The sequence below is a fragment of the Balaenoptera borealis genome (genome assembly GCF_965194805.1).
Source record: "Balaenoptera borealis genome assembly, chromosome: X".
Taxonomy (NCBI): Eukaryota; Metazoa; Chordata; class Mammalia; order Artiodactyla; family Balaenopteridae; genus Balaenoptera; species Balaenoptera borealis.
Window position 1 is genome coordinate 47553948 of NC_138881.1, and position 25768 is coordinate 47579715.

A 25768-nucleotide genomic window follows, 5' to 3' on the forward strand; every position below is an offset into this window, starting at 1 on the left:
GGTGGGAGTTGGGCTAGGGACATGCAGGTACACAGCTAGAAGGGCTAGGTATGGGTAGGTGTGATGTTGCCAGCCAGTGATTAATCTAGGCCCACAAACAGCTGCAGGGGCTGTGGCGTTCCATGTGATCACCTGTGGCTCCAACTCTCCCTGCCCCTCTCACCCTGGGCATGTGTACTGCAGTGGAAGCTGATGGCTGATGACAGGATCCAGGCTGGAAGCATGCAGGCGCACAGCTGAAGAGGTTAGCTATGGGTGGGTGTGGTAGTGCTGGACAGTGACAGAAGACAGGGTCTGATCTGGGCTCAGAAGCTGCTCCACAAGCCCTGGTTTTTGGTGTGCCCACTGTGGCTGCACGCTCTTCCTCAGGGTATGAAAGCTACAGTGGAGGCATCAGGCTAGTTCCATGTAGATGCACAGCTGGAGGCCCCAAGCAGAAGCACAGTGGTGAAAGTCACCCAGGGTGCTTAGGCTGGCATTTTGCACTCATGCAGATGCAGAGGCTCAACACGGCTATGGGTGTGGCTCCTGGGCTCTGGCAGTAGCAGGGAGGGACTCAGGCAGCTGGCAACTTATACTTGCATAGCTTCAGGATCCTGGATGGCTGTTGGTATGGTTCCTGGGCTCTGGCAGGGGTGGGAGGAGGAAAGGAGTGGGAAGGAACTCAGATGGCTGGCATCAGCAAATGCAAATACCTGTGGAGTGAAAGCTGGTGAAATATGCAGGCAATCCACAGCAACTGTGCTGGCTGTTGGTTTCCTCAGTGGTGAAATTTGCTGAATTCGTCTGCAGAGTAGGTCTTTGTGAACTATGATTGCTCCTGCTGCATGTCTGCTAATAATAGCCTCTGCTTTTCTTCCTTGTTCTTAGCTGGCTCTATACATTTCAGCTTTTCTGGTCTAGGTGGGGTGAACCAAAGTGGGAACTTTCTGCAATGCCTCAAGAGGCTGGATAAGCTGTTTGCTCACCCCTACTCTTCATTTCCTAGAGAGAGGAACTCTTTCTTGATGGAAGTTCTTTCTTGGTGCTGAACAATGCTGCTTTGGGAGATGGGATGTTGCAGGTGGAATGAAGTTGTCTTCTATCTCTGCTTGTGTGGTTCTCAAAAACTCTCAGTTTTCTGTTCCACTGTGTTGCTAAAATTCCTAGGTGGACTCTAGAGGTTTTCCAGAGCTGTTTTTATTCATGGATAGCTGTTCAATCATTGAACTTTTTGGGGGGTGTGTTGGGGAAGCAGGGTTCTCCTGCATTTCAGTTTTCCCCAGAAACTAATGGCTGATTTTTCATCAAAAACCATGGAGGCCAGAAGGCATACTTAAAGTGTGAAAAGAAAAAAGTCGTCAACTAAGAATTCTGTATCTGCCAAAACTGTTCATCAGAACTGAAGGAGAAATCAAGACAGCCCCAAACAAACAAAATCAGAAGAATTTGTCACCAGTAGACTTGCCCTACAAGAAATGCAAAAGGGAGTCCTTCAGGCTGAAAGGGAAGGATGCTAGATAGCCATACACAGAAATAAAGAACACTGGTAAAGGTAATTAAATAGGTAAATATAAAATTCAGTATTATTTTATTATTGGTTTGTAACTTTTCTTTTTTACTACATGATTTGAAAGACAAATTCATAAAACAATAATTATAAGTCAATGCTAGTGGATACACATTGTATAAAGATGTAAGTTATGACAATAACATCATAAAGGGGAAAGGACAGAGGTCTCTAGGAGTATAAGAGCAGAGTTTTGCATGCTACTGAAGCTGTTAGTATTAATTCAAACTAAAATGTTATGAATTCAATATGTTACTTATAATCCCCAGGATAACCACGAAGAAAATAACTCAAAAATATACAAAAAGGAAAATGAGAAAGGAACCAAAATGGAACACAACAACAAAAAATCAATTAAACACAAATGAAGGCAGTAATGGAGGTAATGAGGAAGGAAAAGCTATAAGACATATAGAAAAAAATAGCAAAATGGCTGAAGCAAATTCTTCCTTATCAGTAATAAGTTTAAATGTAAATAGAGTAAACTCTGTAATCAAAAGGCATAGATTGACAGAATGGATGAAAAAATTATGATCAAACTATATGCTGCCTACAAGAGACTCATTTTAATCAAAAGAAACTGGTAGGTTGAAAGTGAAATTATGGAAAGAATACTCCATGCAAATAGTAACCAAAAGAGAACGGGGTAGTTATACAAATATCATACTAAACAGACTTTAATTCAAAATGTGTTTCAAGGTACAAAGAAGGACATTACATATTGATTAAAAGGTCAATTCACCAAGGAGCTGTAATTATAAACATACACACAACTAACAAGACCATCACAAAATATATGAAGCAAAAACAGGCAAAACAGAAGGGAGAAATAGTTCTACAATAATAGTTCTATACTTCAATACTCCACTGTCAGTAATGGGTAGAACAACAACCCATAAACAGAAGATCAATAATAGAGAACTTGCAAAACAGTATAAACCAACTAGAACAAATAACATATACAGAATGCTCTGCTGGCAATAGCAGAATACATATTTTTCTCAAGTGCACATGGAGCATTCTCCAGGATACACCATAAATTGAGCCTCAAGTCTCAGTTAATTTAAAAAGAATAAAATCATACAAAATATCTTCTGTGGTGACAAAGGAATGAAACTGAAAATCAATAACAAGTGAAACTGGAAAATTCACAAATATGTGGAAATGGAGCAACACACTATTAAACGATCAGTAGGTCTAAGAATACATCACAAGGGAAATTAGAAAATACTTAGAACTGGATTAAAATGAAAATACAACCTATCAAAACATATGGGATGCAACAAGGCAGTGCTCAAACAGAGATTTATAGTTATAAAAACATATTTTTAAAAAGAAACAATATATCAAACCAATAACCTAACTTTACACCTTAAGGAAATAGGAAATTAAAATAGCAAACTAAATCCAAAGTTAGCAGAGGGAAGGAAATAATAAATATTAGTTATAATATTGTAAATTAAGTATACTTCAGTTAAGTAATTAATTAAATTTTTTAAATGGTGTTGGCAAGTTTATGAGAGAACAGACACACATACTCTTTTTTTTTAGTTTTACAATTTTTATTTAGTTTTATTGAAATACAGTAGATTTACAATGTTGTGTTAATTTCTGCTGTACAGCAAAGTGATTCAGTTATATATATAAGTTTTTTTTCATATTCTTTTCCATTATGGTTTATCATAGAATATTGATTATAGTTCCCTGTGCTGAATAGTAGGACCTAGTGGTTTACTGCATCTGCTAACCCCAAACTCCCACTCCATCTCTCTCCCACCCTCCCCCACTTGGCAGCCACAAGTCTGTTCTCTATGTCTGTATGTTTCTCTTTCAATAAAAGTTCATTTGTGTCATATTTTAGATTGTACATATAAGTGATATCATATGGTTTTGTCTTTCTGTGTCTGACTTACTTCACTTAGTATGATAATCTCTAGTTCCATCCACATGGCTGCAAATGGCATTATTTTGTTCTTTTTTTATGGCTGAGTTGTATGTCATTGTATATATGTACCACATCTTCTTTATCCATTCATCTGTCGATGGACATTTAGGTTGTTTCCATGTCTTGGCCATTGTGAATAGTGCTGCTATGAACACTGGAGTGTATGTATCTTCTTGAATTATATTTTTGTCCAGATGTATGCCCAGGAGTGGGATTGCTGGATCATATGGTAGTTCTATTTTTAGTTTTCTGAAGAACCTCCATACTGTTTTCCATAGTGGCTGTACCAACTTACATTCCCACCAGTAGTGTAGGAGGGTTCCCTTTTCTCCACCCCTCTCCAGCATTTGTAATTTGTAGATTTCTTTTTTTTTTGAAGAGTTTTTTTTGATGTGGACCATTTTTTTTAAGTCTTTATTGAATTTTTTACAATATTGCTTCTGGTTTTTTTTTATGTTTTGTTTTTTTGGCCAAGAGGCATGTGGAATCCTAGCTCCCCAACCAGGGATTAAACCCATACTCCCTGCATTGGATGCACTGGACCACCAGGGAAGTCCCTGTAGACTTCTTTTTTTTTTTTTTTTAACATCTTTATTGGAGTATAATTGCTTTACAATGGTCTGTTAGTTTCTGCTTTATAACAAAGTGAATCAGTTATACATATACATATGTTCCCATATCTCTTCCCTCTTGCGTCTCCCTCCCTCCCACCCTCCCTATCCCACCCCTCTAGGTGGTCACAAAGCACCGAGCTGATCTCCCTGTGCTATGCGACTGCTTCCCACTAGCTATCTATTTTACATTTGGTAGTGTATATATGTCCATGCCACTCTCTCACCCTGTCACATCTTACCCCTCCCCCTCCCCATATCCTCAAGTCCATTCTCTAGTAGGTCTGTGTCTTTATTCCCATCTTGCCACTAGGTTCTTCATGACCTTTTTTTTTTTCCCTTAGATTCCATATATATGTGTTAGCATACGGTATTTGTTTTTCTCTTTCTGACGTACTTCACTCTGTATGACAGACTCTAACTCCATCCACCTCACTACAAATACCTCCATTTCGTTTCGTTTTATGGCTGAGTAATATTCCATTGTATATATGTGTCACATCTTCTTTATCCATTCATCCAATGATGGACACTTAGGTTGCTTCCATGTCCTGGCTATTGTAAATAGAGCTGCAATGAACATTTTGGTACATGACTCCTTTTGAATGATGGTTTTCTCAGGGTATATGCCCAGTAGTGGGATTGCTGGGTCGTATGGTAGTTCTATTTTTAGTTTTTTAAGGAACCTCCATACTGTTCTCCATAGTGGCTGTATCAATTTACATTCCCACCAACAGTGCAAGAGTGTTCCCTTTTCTCCACACCCTCTCCAGCATTTATTGTTTCTAGATTTTTTGATGATGGCCATTCTGACCGGTGCAGACACACATACTCTTATGCACCATTAATGGGGATGTATAGCAAATGTATAGGGCAAATTAGCAGTATCAAAAATTTTAATGTCTATATATCCTTTGACCCAGGAATTTTTTTTTGATGCTACTATATAAAAAAATCCTCACATAAGCCCAAAGATATTTATTGCAACATTATTCATAATGGAGGGGGGAAATCCCTGGAAGTAACTTAAATTTCCATTAATAAGTGAGTGTTTAAATAAATTATGTTAACATTCAGATTCTTGAATAGTATGACTCCACGAAAAATAAAGAATTTATATGGAAAGACCTACATGGCATATTGCCATGTGGTCAAATGGAAAAAAAGGAAATTGCAGATCATTATAGAGTATGATTCCATTTATGTTAATATACTATTAATGATGATAATCTGCTCCACAGATGAAATTGCCTGGTTACGACATAGTCCTACTGCCTTAGGATTGAGAAGGAAAAGAGAAGATAGTGAGGAGAAGAAAATTACAAAGGGATAAGGAGTTGGTAATAAAAAGAGGAAATAGAGAACTTCAAATTTTTAACTGTATATCCTGAAAGGGAGAATAGTGCTTAAAGAGTATAGGTTCTGGAACCAGACTGCCTGAGTTCATAGTTGGACTCTGAACTTACTATCTGGGTAATTATCAGTTAGTTGTCTCACTTCTCTGAGCCCTAGTTTCTTCATCTGTAACATGGGAATAATAGTACCTTTCTCATAAGGTCCTTATGAGGATGGGCTAAATTAATCCATGTAAAGCACTTAACAAAGGTGCATAGTAAGCACTCAATCAACATTAGCTGTTATTTCTTTGGACCAGGCACTGTGTTGTGTTTTCTGTACATGATGTTATTGAATTGTTACAATGACCTGGATGTCATCTATGGAAGCTAACTGTTACAGAGCCCTTCCCTCTTGTGCTACAGTTGCTTCTGACTTTTACTGCCCTCCTTTTATAGTTGAGGAAAATGAGGGTCAGAGAGATAGATGGTTTTGCTCAAGGTGCCATAGCCATATAGGGATGGTCTAATTCCAAAGCCCAGCAAACTCATTTTACTACTCCAGCGGGAGAAGGGAAAGAAAATAGAGAGGGGAGAGCCGGTGCTGGGTGAGGGGGGAGACAAGAGGGGACTACATTGGGTTTTATCTCTAGCAAGGGCCTGAGATACCATTGGGGCCAATGCAGGGCCAGGCCAGCAGAAGGCGGGGTGGGTGGAGCTAAGCCAAGGGAGAAGGGATAAAAACCAGGTCCTGACCCACAGCACTCAACCCGTCGTTCGTTCGTCCTCAGTGCAGGGCAACAGGTAAGTGTTGCTTTCAGCCTGGTGCCCTCTTTCTTGGTCTGCTTGCCCACCTCAAGGCTGTATACGCTGACTCTCTGGCTTGACTAGATCTGACTTTGTATGTTCCTTAGAATCTGTCACTCCGTCATTTTCTGTTCCCCCCCATGTCTCTTCCTGTCTTTCCCAGTTTTCAGTTTTCCTTTGTCTTTTTTCCTCCTTGTTTCCTCTCCTCTGTTAGTTTTCAAGATCACTCACTTTACTTCATCATTCTCTGACACTCTAGCTTTCTCTTATTTTTCCTTCGTCTGAGGTCTATATGTATCTTTTCCTCTAAATCTCTCTCTCCCTTTCCATCTCTTTCTTCTACTCTGTATCTCTCAGTCTCGCTGTTTTCTATCTCTTCCATTCCTTCTCTGTCTCCCAGGAAGAGGTCTTGGTATTTTTTTTTTTTTTGGCAATTCTCCATTCCTCCCTCACTTTGACTCCTTCTCTCTCCTTGGCTGACAGCAGAGCTCAATGGGTCAGACCCCAGAGGGCCAGAGGTAGGGAGAGAAAACAAAGTGAATGTGGGGTGGTGGGAATGATGAATTGGGAAGGGAGAGATTTGAGGGAATTGAGAGATGAATAATTAGCAGAAATAAGGAGAGACGGTGGGAGAAGAATGGGGCCCTATGCTGAAAGTCAATTGATTTGTTTTTCTCATTCTAATTCACTGTGAGGCAAATCATTCACCCTTTGAAAAAAAGGGCTTGGCCTATGATTTCCACAACCTCTTCTAAGTTTGATTTCATGGTCTTCTAAATTTTTGTTTCTAAGAATTTCTGATTCTGATTCCAGGAATCTAAAATTCTTTATGATTCTTCCATGATGGGGAGAGGGTGCTAGGAAGGGAAGTAAATCCTGATGCTTCCAACTCCTGAAGAGAAGTGACCACATCCCCTCCAGACTTAACTGATTCTTTCAAAGCAGGCCACAAAGGGGAGAGAGGGATCGAGGAATGCTGCAATGAGTGGTTTCTGGCTCTCTGCTGGGGTAGAGTTGTGGTTGGCCCCTCTGATCTCTGGGACTGCAGATTGGCTGCTGACACGAGAGAGGATTTTAAGGTGTAGGGAAAATCTTCTAGTAATGTTCTATCACTTGGCTCAAAATTTCACAGTTTTCTCCTTGGGTAAAAGCATTGTTTTAAGAAGACCCTGGCAAAGATTGGTGCATAAGTTGTTAAATAATGGAATGAATGAATGTACGAATGAATGAATGTTCACCAGTGCCTGAAATTCCGCTTCAGTTAGAAATCTGTTCCTGTGGTAAAGGCATTGGTTACAACTCAAAATCAAGTGTCCCAGAAAGGGACCTGTTAGTGTAGGAGAGTAGATTTAGGCCTGGAGTCAGGCTCTCAATCAGGATAATGTGTAGTAATATTAGAATCATAGATCCACAGTGGTTAAGTTAGTAGGCTCTGGAACCAGATTGACTAGGTTCAAATCCTGGTTCTCCTACTTAGTAGCTCTGTGACCTGAACAGGTTACTTAATCTTTTGGGCCCTCAGTTTCCTCATCTTTGAAATAAAGTTGATATTAGTATATAACTCACAGGGTTGTCATGAAGATTAAATAAGTCAATGTATGTGAAGCATTTACAAAGGGGTATGGCACAGTGAGAACTCTGTGAGTGTTTGACTGTTAGAACCAGACGGAATCTATGGAGCTATCTAGTCCAATGTTTTTGGAGAAACTGAAGCCCAGAGAGGGAAAATACAGAGCCCAAGTTCATATAGTAAGTTGTAACAGAATCAGGACAAGAATCAAGATTGAGACAAGAATCAGCTTTCCAGACCTGGTCTGGTGTATTCATGATGTTACTTCCCTTGGCTATACCTTCACTTTCCCTACATAGAAAATGTAGAATATAAAAAATAACAGATAACACTTTTTCAGCATTTACTCTAGGATAGGCACTCTTCTATATACTTTATATAGATTATCTTACTGAATCTTCACAACATCCCTGTGAAGTAGATTGTCCTTGTTATTATCCACATTTTAAAGATATAAGACATAGAGCAGAGACATGACTTTTCTAATGTCCCAGAGCTAGTGAGTGGTAGAGCCAGGATTCAAATGCAAGTAGTCTGGCTCCAGAAGCTGTGCTCTTAATACCCTAAATTGCCTAAAATACTCCTTTGATTCGATTTTACTCACTCCAGTCTCATGATAGGTAGTAAGATAGAATGGAAACAGAGCCCAAGATGGGCAGGCAGTGAGGCAGGGCAAATTCCAGGAAAGGAGTGTCAGAACAGAGAAACTGGAACTGAAGCTTGAAAGAACTTGATAATTCAACAAATTCCAAGAAGTAGCCTATATTTTCCCAGGTCCCTGAGAATATCATGGCTAAAAGCCCCTTAGAGATGATGTGTGTACTGAACTTCTGTTTTTATACCTGGGGGTGGGATTCACCATCATCCCAAGGCAGGACTGGACTTCGCTTCCAATCTTGGGGGTTTTTCTTCACATTACATACCCCAATGTTGTCATTATTGTTGTTAATGTTGGGGAAAGGAATTTGCAGGAGCCTGGAACCTGGCCATCTGCTTTGCCTCCTCTCCCTGGGCCATCCGCCCCCCTCACCACCAATAGCTAGGGTCAGCCCCAGCCAGATGCACAGACATGATTCTAGAAAGGAACTCCTCTCCTCTTCCACACCCTGGTCTCAGCTTGGGGAGTGGTCAGACCCTAAACGTGATAAACTCTGGGAGCCTTATCTGTGGTCTGCAGGCTCAGTCCCAAGCACTTTAGCTTTTGCAGGAAGGCAGGAGAAGGGAAACTCATATCTCCAGATATAAGGTAGGCATCAAATCCAATTCATTACCTATCATATGAGGTAGACATAAATACCTTACATTTGACAGTTGATGAAAGCTGAGACCCAAAGAGGGGAAGTGACTTTCCAAGAACGTCCAACAAGGAGCTGGGGAGCTGGAATTGAAATAAGAAAAGCTAAGATTTTCTTTTAGGCACTTTCCTAAAGTCTTAACATGAGTTTCATTAGTCCTTTCAACACCCCTTGGCCTTTTCCAATTTCAGGACCCACACACCCTACCCCACATACCAACCTATGCTCTTATGACAGCCTGTGAGAGTTGGAGGGAGGTTGCTCTGGGGTGGAACAAGGGGAAGAGGTTGCTTTGTGAGTTAGGAGGAGGGTGTTTGCTCTATGAGATCTAGAAGGGAGGGGTGTTGCTCTGTAAGAGGTGAAGGAGGTAGTCATATGATGACATGGCCACGAGCTCCTCCTGTTCACTTTTCCCCCCACAACATAAAGCCTTAAATACTAGAGGTGCTGTTAGGTTCTACTAAGTAGCTCTCCTGGTGGTGGGAGGGCCTTAGTCTTGCCACATTCCTCCATCTCTCTCCCATTATCCTGTCCCATATCTTGTCTCACCCTCTGATGCTGGATCTCTAGTTTGTCCTTTTTCTTTTAATCTATTTCTCCCTCTTGCTATCTCTAGCTCTCTTTGTCTTTATATGTCTCAGCCCTCCCTCATCCCAACCCCCAACCCACAATAGCCATCTCTCTGTCTCTATCCTTTGATCTTAGCTCTAACTCAGTCTCACTCTCATCTCCTTCAGTAGGGAGGGCCAAGATCCTCTTCCCCTAACTCTTCTTTGTTGTTCTCCCCCACCCACAGAATCTCTGATAGAATTTCTCCTTTACCTTTGTGCCTGACTGACTCTCTGCCTCTGCTGGATTCTCTCCTCTCCTGCTCTCAGTATTCTGAGTCTTTGTATATTCCTCCATGCTCCTTGATTTCGCCTCATATCCCTTTTTTGTCCCTCTGTCTATCTGTCTCTAACTCTACCTCTGCTCTATTTCTCTCTCTCTCTTCTCTCATCTTCTCTCTTTCATTCTTTCTCTCATCTCAGTCTCTTTCCTTACCTTCTGTATTTCCCATAATCCTCTTGTCCTCTGCTTTTCTGGATCAGTCCTCTTCTCCCTGTTCTTATCTCTACCTGTCCCCTTTCCTCTGGCTTTGATCTTTTCTCTCCCGCAATTTCTGTTGTAACTCCACTACTACCATTGCACCTTTGTTCTCTATTACTTTCCTCCTTTTATCTTTCCTAATTTTTCTTTCTTTATGACTCTTCCTCTATTCTCTTTCCTCCATTTGAGTCCCTGCTCATTCATTAATTTACTCCCAAATTCAATAAATATTTATTGAATGCCTACTATGTGTATTTTTTTATTATATTCTCCCCACCCTGATTCTCTCCTCTGTCTTAGCCTCTGCCTCTTTCATTCACCCATAGACTTGTTTCCCAGATTCCTTGGGTCTTGCTTTCACCTACATCTCTATCTGCTTTTCCAAAATCCAGGAGAAAATCCAAAGGCAGTAAAATACCTGTCTGGTGGCACATGGTGCCCTTTTGTCCTATTCTCTGAATCTACTTAAGCTGGTACCTATGGCCTCAAGCTCCTTGTCTCTCTGACTGGGCCTGCTCAGGAAACACTCTGAGTGAAGCCTCATGAGCCCTGGTCAATGGCATCTGTCTGCATTAGCAAGTTGAATCTTCATTTGGCTGAGGCCAATATTCTTAGAGAGAGTCTTAGCCTTAAGTGTTGATCAAAGGGTTGGTGGGTTGTCAACTCTCATCCTGCCACACACAATCACACTTCAATGATCCTTACTATCACAGAGGGGGTCAGTGGCAGAGTCTGAATCAGAATTCAGGCTTTCTGACCTCCAGTGGGAACTCTTTTCTTCACCTCTTTTGTCTAATGATCAGTTTCCTGTTTCTTCCTCTCTGATGCCTTATTAGTACATTTTAATATTTGGAAAGTTCTTACCCTGAAATGACAATAAAGGCATCTCTGGGGAGGGAGGCAAGCTGGGTGAGAAGCTAAAGGCAAAGGATCAAACACAAGAATGACCCTTGGCTTTCAGCCAGGTCTTCATGGTGGAATCTCATCTCTTCCACATCTTATGCAGAACTTCGGGCTCAAGAGGGTGGCAGCAGCCATGTTGCTACAGCGTTGCCCAGTGCTTATCCGGAGCCCCACAGCCCTCCTGGGCAAGATGATTAAGACTCACCAGTTCCTGTTTGGTATTGGACGCTGTCCCATCCTGGCCACCCAAGGAGCAACCTGTTCTCAAATCCACCTTAAGGCAACCAAGGCTGGAGGGGGTAAGAAGTCACTGCTGGCAAATGGGGGAGAATGTCTGGGTCCTAGAGATAAGGTTCCAAGTCATACTGGTCATCATTACCTAATAATTGGAAGGGTTCATGTGAAAAGTATCAAGGAAGAATGAGCTTGCCTAAAAATACACTGGCCTCTGACTTCTGGCAGTATCTCTAAAAGGAGTTTCACTCTCATGCCCCTCACATTCTATATACTCCAGTCATGCTGAAACTACTTAAAGTTGTCTGGATTAACTCTGTTTTCTTAAGTTTCTGTGTCTTTGCACCTGTCAAATGACTCTCTCCCATTATCTTTACTAGAGTATCTCATACTTCTCATGCAACATTTAACTTGGGCATCATCTCCTCTATGAAGTCTAGCTAGACTTCCAGCCTGTCCAAATCCAATTCTGGGTCATGTCCCTTTCCTCTTCTAGCCCATGTCCTCCCTCCCATCCCAGCACTGTTCATAATGTGTCTTCAGTATGTGCCATTCCCAACAACTCAGGAACTCCCCTAGGGGCCAGATACATCCATCTCTGTGTCTCTACCATAGCCTGAGATAGAGCTTTGAGATATAGTACTTCTTAGTGACCACTGTTAAACTTACAGCTAGAAGCTCACTGCCACTTACTCTCTTAACTTTGCATAGACTCTCCATCTTGGGCCAAGAGCCACTGTCCCTTCATGCTGTTGGAACTCCAGGATGGGAAGAGTAAAATTGTGCAGAAGGCAGCCCCAGAAGTCCAGGAGGATGTGAAGACTTTCAAGACAGGTTGGAGTTAAGTTCCACCTCATGTAACCTCTACACCTAATGCTTGATTTCACTTTATTACGATCCTGAGCTAGGCAGCTCAGGGCAGCTAGTATACATTTCATGATGGAAGTCCAGTCTTTTCCAGGGGAACCATGGTACTCAATAGCATAGACTGTGCACTGAAATGCACCCTCCCCAACACACATACATGCTTCTGTAACTTTTAGCTATTAGTCTAAAATGAGCCTTCTAGAGTTCTGCCTCCTCTCTCCCAAGTGGCTAAATGGATTCCAACAGGCTGGGCTCCCACATTTAAGCAATACCACTCTATGACAATCTGGATTTGCATAAAAGAGTGAGTTTTGGAAGAGGTACATTCTTTAGAAGGGTATGGAGCCCAGGTGAACTCAATTGGTGCAGACCACTGAAGGCCACACTTGAGAGTTGGCCACACTTGAGAGTTGGCCATACAGTCAAGATCTTTCATAGACCCTTTTGGGATATAATTAAGAGTAAAAATTTCAAAATTGAATTTTAATGACTTTCAGAAACGAAGAGTAAGGTACACTGTCCTGCATCTACCTTCCATGTGCAAGACTCAGCATTGCTGCTCCAGTTATCTCACCCAAGGGAAAGTCCTAGTGAAGAGAAGTGTAATTCAGCCTATGGATGGTTTTCTGACATATAAGTCTCCACTTGGGGAGATGAGAAAGGGCTCACTTTGCAGAATATTTCTTCTCTCTGCACAAGGCTTCCCTACTTCCTAACCTTGAATTTTTATATGTTGTATTGCGTTTAAAGAAGATATCACATGCTTTCCTTTTCCCCCCTTTTTTCATGGCCAATGAATCCCATACTCCTTCTCAGACCTGCCCATCTTCCTGGCCTCAACCAGCCTGAGGAAGCCATTCTTCAGTCCCCAGGAATCAGAGAAAAATTCAGAGAAGGTCACGCACCTGATTCAGAACAACATGGCTGGTGAGTTTGCTGAGGAGGAAGTAAAAGGGGTAGGAATATGGAAGGAATGCTGAAAGGGCTTCTGACACAGTAGAGGCAATGGCAAGGAAGCACTTTAGAGCCAAAGGGAGTCTGAGTTTAAATTTTAATGCTGGCACTTGTTGTATCTGCATGCTTTAGAAAGTAAGTCACTTACCTCCAGTGAGATTTTAATAACTCAAGTTATTATGAGAAGGAAATAAAATTACACTTATGGAAGTGCTTCTAACTTGTTATGAAGCTTCATTAAATATTAGGTGTATTCCTATTATTTCTTCTCCATGTTTCCCTCAAAAACTCTCATCCTTCGCAGAGAGCCTTTTCCCCCTCTCTTATATGTGTTTATATTCATTTTTCATAATAGAATTTGTTTTATTTTCCCAATATAAAAAGAATATAAAAAGGGAAATTTAAAGCACTCAGAGTTCCACCATCCACCATTAGCTTTTTGTCATACTTTTTCCAGATATTTTCCTATGACTAAACACACACACACACACACACACACACACACACACAAAACTACACTTCCCTCCACACACATGTTTTTATTAGAAATGTGATCTTATTCCACCTGGAGTTTGTTATTACGCTTTGTTCACTTAACAATATGTCATGGGCATTATTCCATGTCCCTAAACATAGAGCTGCATAATAATTATTAATGGTTGAAATGTGTTCTGTAGCATGAATGCAACATCATTTAGTTAACCAAGCACCTATATTTCAGGTAATTGTTTCCAATTTTTTGTGTGTATTCTTCCACTCTATATTGTATGTTGGTTTTACATACATATAAATGTATCCAAAGATAATATATAGTATTATCTTAGACTTAGTGTGGCTGTACTAGAGAGTATTTAGCTATTCCTCTATTGGGTTGCTTCCAATTTTTCCTATTACAAACAGAGGTGCAACAAACATCCTTGAATGTACCTTTTCATGTACATAGGTAAGTGTTCCTCTAGAATAGACACTAAGAGGTGACAATTCTCAGGACATAGGGGTGTGTACATTTTCAATATTAATAAATATTGCCTATTAGTCCTCCAAAGTGGTGTACCAGTTATCAAAGAGAATCCATATTCTCACACGCTCTCCAGCACTTAGTATTATCACATTTTAAAATCTTTATCAATTTGATGAGTGAAAATTTGTTTTTGCAGTTTGATTTTCCCCGATTAAGCATATTTTTCTACATTTATTGAATTGTCTGTTTATATTCTTTGCCCACTTTTCTATTGGGTTAAAACTTTCCATAGTAATTGTTCAGAGTTTCTAAAAAATAAATTCTGGATATCAATTTTTCTGTTAAACATGCTGCAAATATTCCCCTAGGTATGTCAGCATGTGCATTTTAAAAACTTTTGGTACATATTTCCAAACATCCCCGCAGCAAAGATGTTTCCAATTTACACCCCTACCATATAAGTTGCCATTTGAAACAATCATGATTTTTGTCTCATGGATAGAGTTCTGGAGTTCAACAAGCCCACTGGCATACATTATTTCAATTTATCCTAAAAGTAGGGTTGCTCCATTTTGTAGTGGTAATGGTTAAAGAAGTAGACTCTAGGTCACTTATTTGTAGGCCACTTATGTGCTGTATGACCTTGGTCAAGTTACCTAACCTCCATAAGCCTCTGTTTCCGCACTTGTAAAATGGAGATACTAATAGAACTTTCCATATAGGGTTGTTATGAGGAATAAATAAAATAATATTTATACGTTCCTAAGAGAGGGTATTAGATGTAATAAGCACTTATTAAATGTTGGCTATAATAATATTATTTAAAATTATTATTATTATTATTACTACTACTACTATATTACAATAATCACAATACTACTACTATGTGCCAGACACTAGTTTGGGTGTACTACATTCTGTTTGTCATCAGATGGTCACAATTCTGCATGGAAGATATTATTAATCCCATTCTACAGATGAGGAAATTAAAACTAAGAGGATTCATGACTTGCTCAAGATCACACAACTAGGAAGTGCCAGAGCTATGACTAGAAACTAGACCTATCAATATTCTTCCACTGAAACTAGAAGTAGTGATTCTAGTAAGGAGGGTGCCATACTAACCTTGGGAAAAGAGATGAGGCCATGCCAAGTGTAGGAAGCCTGAGTGAATGTATAAATAAATTACTAAGTGAATGAGCCAGTGAGTAAGCAAAGGGATGGTTGAATGAAATAGTAGAGAGTTAATGTGACCCAGTAAGTTAATGACTGATCAAATAAATGAATAAATGGAAAGAGAATTGGAGAACACCAAATCAACAGCATGAATAAAATATGGACTAGCCAGGAAGTCATTTAAAATGAATTCTTCTCATCCTCATTTCTACTCCTGCAGGAAACCATGTCTTTGGTTATGACCAGTTTTTTAGGAACAAGATCATGGAGAAGAAACAGGACCACACCTACCGTGTTTTCAAGACTGTGAACCGCTGGGCTGATGCATACCCCTTTGCTGAACACTTCTTTGAGGCATCTGTGGCTTCAAAGGATGTGTCTGTCTGGTGCAGTAATGACTACCTGGGCATGAGCCGGCACCCTCGGGTCTTGCAAGCCACACAGTGAGTAGTAGGGTCTGAGCCATGAGCTGTGGGGAGACATCCAGAGAAGAGCCAAAGCCACGCATGGAAGGAAAAGGCAGAGCTGACAGTGGAAACCTTGTTTCCACGCAACACCCCTTTTGTCCAAGGTCCTCCAGCAAATCTAATCCTCAGACATGGACTAAGTCAACAAGCCATGTTTTCCAAACTCTTTGGTGTCCAGTGCTACAAAGGAAAGGATGAGAAACCGAGCAAGGCCCACTCTCTATGAGTTCTTACTCTGGCTGCAGAATGAGTATTACCAGAGATGATGTGCGAACTCCTCTAGAAGGTCTTCCAAGCTAATCAAGCTCAACCTGGCTTCTCCCTCCATCCCTGAGTGCTTTCAGCCTGAGAAGGAAGGTCCATTTCTCCCCATTGTCCCCAGCCTCCCCTCTACTTGGTCATATAGGACACAGCTCATAGAGAATCACTAAGTCAATACTGACCCCCTTCAAGGAAGAGAAACCTCCCCAGTTCCTCAGAATCTGACAAGAGTTTCTTCTCCTTGTCCCCCCTGTGCTTTCTCCTGGTCAGAGAGACCCTGCAGCGTCATGGAGCTGGAGCTGGTGGCACCCGCAACATCTCGGGTACCAGCAGGTTTCATGTTGAGCTGGAGCAAGAGCTGGCTGAGCTGCACCAGAAGGACTCAGCCCTGCTCTTCTCTTCATGCTTTGTGGCCAATGACTCTACTCTCTTCACCTTGGCCAAGATCTTGCCAGGTAAGCCTGGGGCCTGAGCTTTGTTCAGTGGGTGGTATCCTGCACTACAGCATCCAGGTTTACTGCTTCCATCACTCCTTCCTTGTCTTCTGAGTTCACTTGCTCCCATTGCCCTTCCTTCTAACCAACCTTGCATCTCCTCAACACTGGATGACTATATCCCAACGTCACAGAAGGGTAACATCATAAATTTATCATTTCCCAACTCAACTGCACTCTTAACACTTATAAACAGTCCTTTTATGTCCCTACATCAACTTTTTCAAACTTTCTTCCCCCTTCTAAAACCTGTAGCTACCTCCTCCTTCACTCTTAGCAAATAACCTCACATCTTACAACACAAAGAAAACAGAAGCCACCAGACAGGAGCTCCTTTAACTTATAGCCACCAAATCCACAAATTCATCTGACTGTTCATGTACCCTTCTTTCATTCTTTCCTTCTACAAATTGAAAGCGCATCTCTCCTTCTGCCTAAAGCCAATCCCTTCACTTATACACTAGATTCCATCTGAATCCCATCTTCCCACTCCCCCATTCTCTAGCCAATAATGTCTTCAACTAATATGCCTGTCATCCTTCCATCATAGCCCAACCCTGGATGAATATAACTCTCTACCTTCTTTATGTCAATCCTGGTCTTATATAATTGCTCAGATGGGAGCCACTAAAAATTCATGATCCCCAACCTCTACCAGGTCCTCTATGCTGCCTGGAAATCCTGTTTTCATAGTCAGCTCTCCAAGTCTCCAAGGTAACTTTGCCAAACCCCGCTCTCCTCAGCCTTCTTACACCTCCACCTCACCTTCAACCACAGCAAATGACTTCACCTCCTACCACACGGAAAATAGAAGACCCCATGCAGTAATGTCCTCAACTTTTTGCCTCAAACTACTTATAGACTCATGAGCATTCCCCCATGTCCTCTCCTCTCTCCTTCTCTCCTGTCACAGTAGAAGAGGTGCCCTTTTTCTTGTTGACTAATTCTTACATTGGTGCTCTGTGTCCTCTACCTCTTCAGGAATCTTGATCTATGGGTTCTCTCTCTCCCTCCTGTATCTTTAGCCTCTCCCTCTCTTTAAAAATGTTGAAGTCTTTTGCATCTCAAAAAAAAAAATTTTCCCTCATCACTCTCTAGATACTGCCCTTCTCTCTCCTCCTTATAACAGGCAAACTGCTTGAGAGAAGTCTCCACACTTGTTATCCACTTCCTCACTTCCTGTCGATTTTTCAGCACACTGTAAACACCTCCACTGCTTCTCAGAAACTTTTTCCGAGATCACACATAAGCCCAGCTAAAGCCAACATCTTTGGGAATGCTTTCAGTGAACCCCCTCTTCAGCCATTAGAATTCAACTTCTTTCCATTTCCTCTGCAACCATCCTCACCTAGACCAACATCATTTTCTTGATTTCACCTTTGCCCTCCTACAATATATTCTTCACAACAATCAGATCATATTTTTAAAATGCAAACCTATCTTTGTTACTCTCCTGCCCCAAACCCTTTAATAGATCCCCACTGCCCTTAGGACCAAATCCAAACTCTTTATAATGCTTTTTAAAGCCCTCAAAATCTGGCCTCTACCTATCTCTTCAGGCTCATCTTTTGACACCCCTCCTCTCACTCTTTCATTCAGTAGTATATTAATTCATATATTCATTCACTCACTTAAAAATCAGGAATTTGGTTTTTTATCCATTCATTCAGGAAAGGTTTGCTTAGCATCTAAAGTACACTTAGCCTTAATCTGGGTACCAGAGACAGAAAGATAAAAAGATGTGGCTCCTGCTCCCTAGAAACTCCCAGTCTACTTATCTTTCACAGCAGGTCCTCCAGGAAGTCATGCCTGATTTCCACAGGTAGAAGTGATCCCTTACTCTAATGACAGGCCACAGTTCCTTGATGTCAGTGCAGTTTTTGGGGCCCAGGAATCAACTCCATCCACCAACGTCCCATCTCTACCTGTTCTCCCAGCATTGTCCAGTAAAAAGCCCTGCATTCCTCAGGTCCTAGAGAAAGGTCTTCCCCTCCCTGGACCTTAGCTTCCTCATTTGTACAGTAAAGGGAATAGATTCCATGGTCACCAATGGCCCTTCCAGCTCTGACTTGTCATGAGCTTATGATTCAAATTGTGAAAGTCTGATGAGTGTCTACCCTGTAACTATAAGCAGAGGGATGATACCTGGAAGAGGTGGGATTTCATCTAGATCAGGAAGAATCTAGCATCAGTCCAAATCAGCAAACATTCCCTGGGATAAACTCCTTTCCAAGGCTTAATCTTGGTGTCTAGGAGAAGGAACATAGGCCCTGTCCTCAGGAAACTCTGGAGCTTCTTGGGAAATTCAAAGTTCCTCCACCTCAAGATAGTCAAAGGCCAGACCAGAGTTAGAAATGCCTGGAGGGAAGAGTGTAGGGGTCAGAATTTCAGGGCAGAGGAGTTCTTCCAAGAGAGGAAGAGGTGTTACAAAGGCTTCCAGAGGATGGAGAAGCAGAGCAGAGTCTTTAAAGGGAGGAAAGGGTTGGCTCTCTGTCCCTGCCAGGTCAATCCTGAGGTTGAAGTGTGAACACTGGGACAGAAGCTTAAGCATTATGCATCTGGTTCTTCAGGGTGCGAGATTTACTCAGATGCAGGCAACCATGCTTCAATGATCCAAGGTATCCGCAATAGTGGAGCAGCGAAGTTTGTCTTCCGGCACAATGACCCTGACCACCTGAAGAAACTTCTAAAGAAGTCCAACCCTGAAACACCCAAAATTGTGGCCTTTGAGACTGTTCACTCCATGGATGGTATGTATATGTGTGAGTGTATGTTTACTAAAGTTGGTCTCACAAAAACTATGATGATAATGATAACAGCTAACATTTATAGAGTGCTTATTATGTGCCAAGCAAAATTATTAGTATTTTACATGTGTTAATTCACTTAATCTTCACCATGATTCTATGAGGTAGGTGCTATCATTATTTCTGTTTATTTATAAGAGGAAACTGAGACATAAACAAGTGAAGTGACTTGCCCTAGGTCACACAGCCAGTAAATGCCAAAGTATGGAGGCAGCTATTACACTGATCTCAAAGGTTAAGAAATTAAAGTGCAGAGACAGTACACAATTTGTCTTGGTTGGCTCAGTAAATTGGTGCCAAAGTGAGTACCTGAACCCTAGGATGTACGATTCCAATTCCTTCACATGACACTCCCTCCATTAGAAGTGCAAATCAGTCATCCCAGTGTCTGGTTTCTGCAACAGAAAATTTCACAAACCATTGCCTGGGAGATTTTTCAGGGTCCAATATCTTCCTACCTCTTTTCTTTCCCCAACTGAAACAATGCTCAAATCATTCTATTGTTGTCCCTTTTAAGCAGAAATCATGGGTTTTAGGCATAACCTTCTGGATTTATTAAAAGGAAGAGGTCCTCACTTCATTTCAACTTGTCACTTTTCCAAGTGAAACAAAGGAGAGTCCACTGTATTCTCTGATTTAGCTAATGTAAGTGCCATCACATCAAGCAATGGTGATGCACAGGCTGTTGAACCAAACTATCCATGTTCAAGTCCCAGCATGACAACTTACTAGCTTGGGCAAGTTTCTTAATTGCTCTGTGTCTCAGTTGCCTTACCTTTAAAAATGGAGATGATAATAATAGAGTAGCTGCGAGAATTTAAGTAAGTTAATTTATATAATGAACTTATTGTCATGCCCTCTTTCACAGTTCTACAACTAACAATGATTACATTTCTACCACTGAGACTACTCTAATTCATTCATTTTTTTTTTTTTTTCGGCCACACTGCACGGCTTGTGGGATCTTAGCTCCCCGACCAGGGATCAAACCTGCGCCCTCAGCAGTGAGAGCACAGAGTCCTAACCACTGGACCAGTAGGGAATTCCCTCTAATTCATTATTTCTGTAGTGAAAGCCATGTTGGAACCATTCTACTTCCTTACATTTGCAAATGAATGGTTCCTTATTCTTTTGGTGGAAACCCTGCCTAAACTGTCAACCATAGAGCTGAATTCCTCCCACTGAAATGATGCTTGAGCCATCACACTGTCCTCTTTGTCTTGGGCTCCAACTCCTGTGGTTTTCTCCCCTCCTGTTGTCCCAGCTCATATACTTTAATCCAGGCCTGGAGTCCCTGTTCCCACCAGAAGAAGTTTCTTCTGTATTCCAACTCCCTGTACCATTAGTTTCCAGGGATGGGGAATGGCAGAAGTGTGGTTCTTGTATATGTAGACTGGCCAAAAAGTCTATACATGAGATTCACAGCCATTTGAAGACCTTATAAACGACTATCAGCATAGAAGATGTCTAGAATAACAGGGAAAAATGGTAAATCTGCATGGAAAATGTACAGGAACATACAGATTACTTCTAATTCACTTTCATTCAGTATACTGAGACTGAGTCTGTGGGTGGGGGCCCTCAGGTAACAACATTGACAGAGATGAGAAAGAAATATATTCCCACAGAGACACAGAAAAGACAGAAACAGAGGCACAAAGAAACTCAGAAAGAGACAAAGATATAGAGAAAAAAAGTCTGAAGTCAGAAAGGTAGATAAAAAAGGGACACAAACAGTAAGAAAGAGAGAAGTGAGAGAGGAAGGTGAGGGAGGGAGTGAGAGAGACACTGACAAAGAGACAGAGGGAGGAAGGGGAGATGAGAGAGAAAAACAAAGGCAGAGATAGAAAAATAGAGACACAGAAACAAAGATGGAAATAGCCACAAAAAGAGAGATAGTGACAAAAAGCCAGAAAGACAGAAATAGGGAGGACCAGTGAAGAATAACAATATTGACAGGGCTGCCAACAGTACTTGGCTGAGGGGGTGAGCAGGATCTAAAATCAGGACTACATTAACTTGTAGCAAAAGGTTACTGTTTTTCAATTTATTTAAACAAAGGCATCATATAGGCTAGTGCCAATCCTAGATGGAAATACACAGACTTGTATGGAAAAAAAAAGAAGCAGAGAGAGGCTGGCAAATAGCATAAACAAGATGACAGATATCAGAATGAAGTAAAAATAGAAAGAGAGGCAAGCCTTAATCACAGGCTGGGGAAAACACACACACACACAGCTTGGGTGGGAGTGGGGTGAAATTAGTCAACACATATAAAGAGGTTTGGCATAGCCCCAACTGACAGTGCACACCCACCTCCTTTCCCAACCTAAAGTAGTCATGGGTCACAAATTCCGTGCTGGAGATGGAGTTGGGGAAGGGTTATGATCTACCTCTATTTGTTGGCTTTGCTCAGGTGCCATCTGTCCCCTTGAGGAGTTGTGTGATGTGGCCCACCAGTATGGGGCTCTGACCTTCGTGGATGAGGTTCATGCTGTAGGACTGTATGGGTCCCGGGGTGCTGGAATTGGGGAGCGTGATGGAATTATGCACAAGATTGACATCATCTCTGGAACTCTTGGTGAGTGAGTCCCTTGGGTTGGCCTTATATACAATCCAGAAAGGAAGCCCCTAGAAGACCCTTTTCTTCCTCCTCCCCACAACTGCAGGAGCTATTCAGGTAGAATTTACAGCCCCAGGCTATGGAACTCCTGGATTCTCTCCTCCCACTCCCACCCCACTGCAGAGTTGCTGAGAAAGTCTGGGAGGGTTTTCTGAGAAGACCCCTGAGCCAGGCCAAATAGCCAAGTTCAACTCAGTGAGTGGAGAGTTGTGGTTCTAAACTCCTCCCCCACCCCAGCCCTAAGCTTCATTTTAGCTCCACTTTTGGGCCTAACCAGTTGATGGTCCCCACCCAGCTCCTGCGTATCTAGTCATTGCATATGGCAGGCCTTGAAAGTCCTATCTCAAAGCAGCAGAATTATCAGCTCTGTCTGCCTTGTCATGGACAGGGGAGATGAACAGAGGCCTGTGAAGGGAGTCTGGAGCTCCAGCTTTTGGTATACCTCCTTGTGTTACCTGGTGCATGACTCTGTTCCTTGGGGGATTGATAATGGGGTCTGTGCATATCCTCCTCATTCTCCTCCTTGTCTCCAGGCAAGGCCTTTGGCTGTGTGGGCGGCTACATCGCCAGCACCCGTGACTTGGTGGACATGGTGCGCTCCTATGCTGCTGGCTTCATCTTCACCACTTCACTGCCTCCCATGGTGCTCTCTGGGGCTCTGGAATCCGTGCGGCTGCTCAAGGGAGAGGAGGGCCAAGCCCTGAGGCGGGCCCACCAGCGCAATGTCAAGCACATGCGTCAGCTACTAATGGACAGAGGCCTTCCTGTCATCCCATGCCCCAGTCACATCATCCCCATTCGGGTGAGAGCCCCACACTGCCCATTGCCTTCTTCACCTATCTCTTCTGGGAGCCTTCTCACACCCAGCAAACCGACACCTGTCCCTGTCAATTCTGCTTTCTTGTTAACCATCCTCCTTATTGCCAGTTTTGTTACCCTTTTTGAAAAATTATCAGTCATTCTGGATTAGCCAGTCTTTTTTTGTTTGCATTATCTCATGCTTATTTTGCATTAGCTATTATCTCATGCTTATTAGACTGTCCTGACCCTCAGTTTTTTAAACTGTGGATCAAGACCATTAATGGGTCACAAAGTCAGTTTGGTGGGTTATGATTAGCATTAAAAAATAGAAGAAATAGAATAGGAAATGTTGGAGCACATCACACATAGTAAGGGTATCGTTTTATAAGAAATTTGTTTCAGTTGCGTATATGCACGTTTATGTGTATGTGTGTATAGTACGGTCATGGTGTGAAATGTATTTCTTAACGGAGAACTGAAGTCAGAAAATAGAGAATCAAAAGCCATGGGGCTAGCTGCTACTTTGGATTCCCAACTATGTGTGTGTTTACTGCCTTTAAAAATGAACCACTATTGTATGTATGTGCCACATCTTCTTTATGCATTCATCTGTCGATGGACACTTAGGTTGCTTCCATGTCCTGGCAATTGTAAATACAGCTGCAATGAACATTGTGGTACATGACTCTTTTGATGGACCTAGAGACTGTCATACAGAGTGAAGTAAGTCAGAAAGAGAAAAACAAATGCCGTATGCTAACACATATATATGGAATCTAAAAAAAAAAAAAAAAAAAAGAAGGTTCTGAAGAACAGAGGGGCAGGACAGGAATAAAGACGCAGACGTTGAGAATGCACTTGAGGACATGGGGAGGGGGAAGGGTAAGCTGGGATGAAGTGAAAGAGTAGCATAGACATATATACACTACCAAACGTAAAATAGATAGCTAGTGGGAAGCAGCCGCATAGCACAGGGAGATCAGCTCGGTGCTTTGTGACCACCTAGAGGGGTGGGATAGGGAGGGTGGGAGGGAGATGCAAGAGGGAGGAGATATGGGGATGTATGTATATGTATAGCGGATTCACTTTGTTATACAGCAGAAACTAAGACACCAGTGTAAAGCAATTATACTCCAATAAAAATGTTAACCAAAAAAATGGACCGCTAATTCTTTCTTAAATGACATCTATTTGTGTGTGTCGGTAAGCTGGGGTATGGTAAGGACAATTTTTTGTGACCTTTATGGATGAGAATGGTCACTGTTCTTGGGCTAACCCAATGTTCCCTTGAAAGACTGCTTTTGTAAATATGTTTCTTTAATTAACCCAGTGACAGCACCCCAGAGGTGGCTAGGGAGGGGGGTTTATCTTCTTACCCAGAACCACCCCAAATTAACATACTAGCTAAGTATGCTTGCTCTGCCAACAGCTTCAAGACAAGGTCCCTAGTGCCACCTCCACGTCCTTTCTTTTTTTTTTTTAATTGCAGTATAGTTGACTTACAATATTGTGTTAGATTCAGGTGTACAGCAAAGTGATTCAGTTATATATATATATATTTCAGATTATTTTCCATTATAGGTTATTACAAGATAGTAATAGTTCCCTGTGTTATATATTTAATAGTTCCCTGTGACTATAGTTCCTTGTGTTATGTAGTAAATCCTTGTTGCTTATGTATTTTATGTATAGTAGTTTGTATCTGTTAATCCCATACTCCTAATTTATCCCTACCCTCCTCCCTTTCCCCTTAGGCATCCATAAGTTTGTTTTCTGTGAGTCTGTTTTCTTTATAGATTCATTTGTATTATCTTTTAGACTCCACATATAAGTGATATCATACAATATTTGTCTTTCTCTGTCTTACTTCATTTAGTATAATATTCTCCAGGTCCATACATGTTGCTACAAATGGCAATATTTCACTCTTTTTTATGGCTGAGTAATATTCCACTGTGCGTGTGTGTGTGTGTGTGTGTGTGTGTGCTGCTATGAACATTGAGGTACATGTATCTCAAATTTGCTGCCTCTGAGCAACTCCTTGATGGAAATTCTAGACCTGCCACTGACTAAGCCTCTTATGAAAAAAATATGTCCCAAAATTCAGTGGTGTTCCTTGATCTGGCTCCCTCCACCTACTTTATGGAGCTAGTGATAGTGATGCCAGGGTGGCAGATACTGACAGCCTTTTCTCCTGAGCCCAGGTGGGTGATGCAGCGCTGAACAGCAGGATCTGTGATCTCCTGCTCTCCAAGCATGGCATCTATGTGCAAGCCATCAACTACCCAACTGTCCCCCGGGGTGAGGAGCTGCTGCGCTTGGCACCCTCCCCCCACCACAGCCCTCAGATGATGGAAGACTTTGTGGGTAAGTCCTCAACATGGGTGCCTACAGTACTCTCCTTCCCTTCAGCCCCAGTATGTGAAGAAGTTGAGAATGGATGCCATTCAGTTTAAAAATATATTCCTGGAACATCTATTATGTGCCAGACCCTATACTAGGGTCATAAATGAATGAGAAACAGTCCTTATACTCATAGGGCTTCAGTTTGGTTGAGGAGATCATAGCAGATCCAAACGATGACTTCAAGGGCTGATCAAAGTTCAACAAAGACAATGTATGGGGGAGTTGTGGGAGCAGAGAGGAGCGGCCTGACCCAACCTGTGGGATTCAAGACAGGCTTCCTAGTGGAGGTGACACCTGAGCTGAGTCTTACAAAGCTGTGTGGTATTGGACCAAGAGAAGAAAGAAGGTGTAGAAGGGGTATTCCTAGCAGAAGGAAGAGCATGAAGAAAGGCAAGGAGGAGGGTGAGAAGTAGCCTGGGACTTATCAAGAACAATAAGCAGGTGTTACTGGAATGTAGGGTAGTAAGAATGGAGTGGTGGAGGGGAGTGTTTATCTATGAACCTGCAAAGACAACACAAGATTTAGAGGCTTGTAGAGCTGAGTAGCTTGGGTTTTATCCTGAAAGATGCCAGTTTAGATGCTCCCTGGTGGTCTAGTGGTTAGGATTCGGTAC

The 25768-nt window shown here is 41.9% G+C and overlaps 1 protein-coding gene across 1 annotated transcript in view; it reads left to right on the top strand.

The window, feature by feature from the left end:
- Positions 1-614: 614 nt before the first annotated feature.
- The window catches only part of ALAS2 (5'-aminolevulinate synthase 2), a 28712-nt gene continuing 3558 nt past the window's right edge, over positions 615-25768 (top strand). Inside the window, exons 1-10 of the mRNA XM_082376632.1 lie at positions 615-6243; positions 11207-11402; positions 12049-12171; positions 13021-13131; positions 15516-15738; positions 16294-16478; positions 19088-19267; positions 21741-21905; positions 22481-22749; positions 24953-25115. Coding sequence (XP_082232758.1) covers positions 11237-11402; positions 12049-12171; positions 13021-13131; positions 15516-15738; positions 16294-16478; positions 19088-19267; positions 21741-21905; positions 22481-22749; positions 24953-25115 — 1585 coding nt within the window. The 5' untranslated portion in view covers positions 615-6243; positions 11207-11236. The remainder of the gene's footprint in view (positions 6244-11206; positions 11403-12048; positions 12172-13020; positions 13132-15515; positions 15739-16293; positions 16479-19087; positions 19268-21740; positions 21906-22480; positions 22750-24952; positions 25116-25768) is intronic.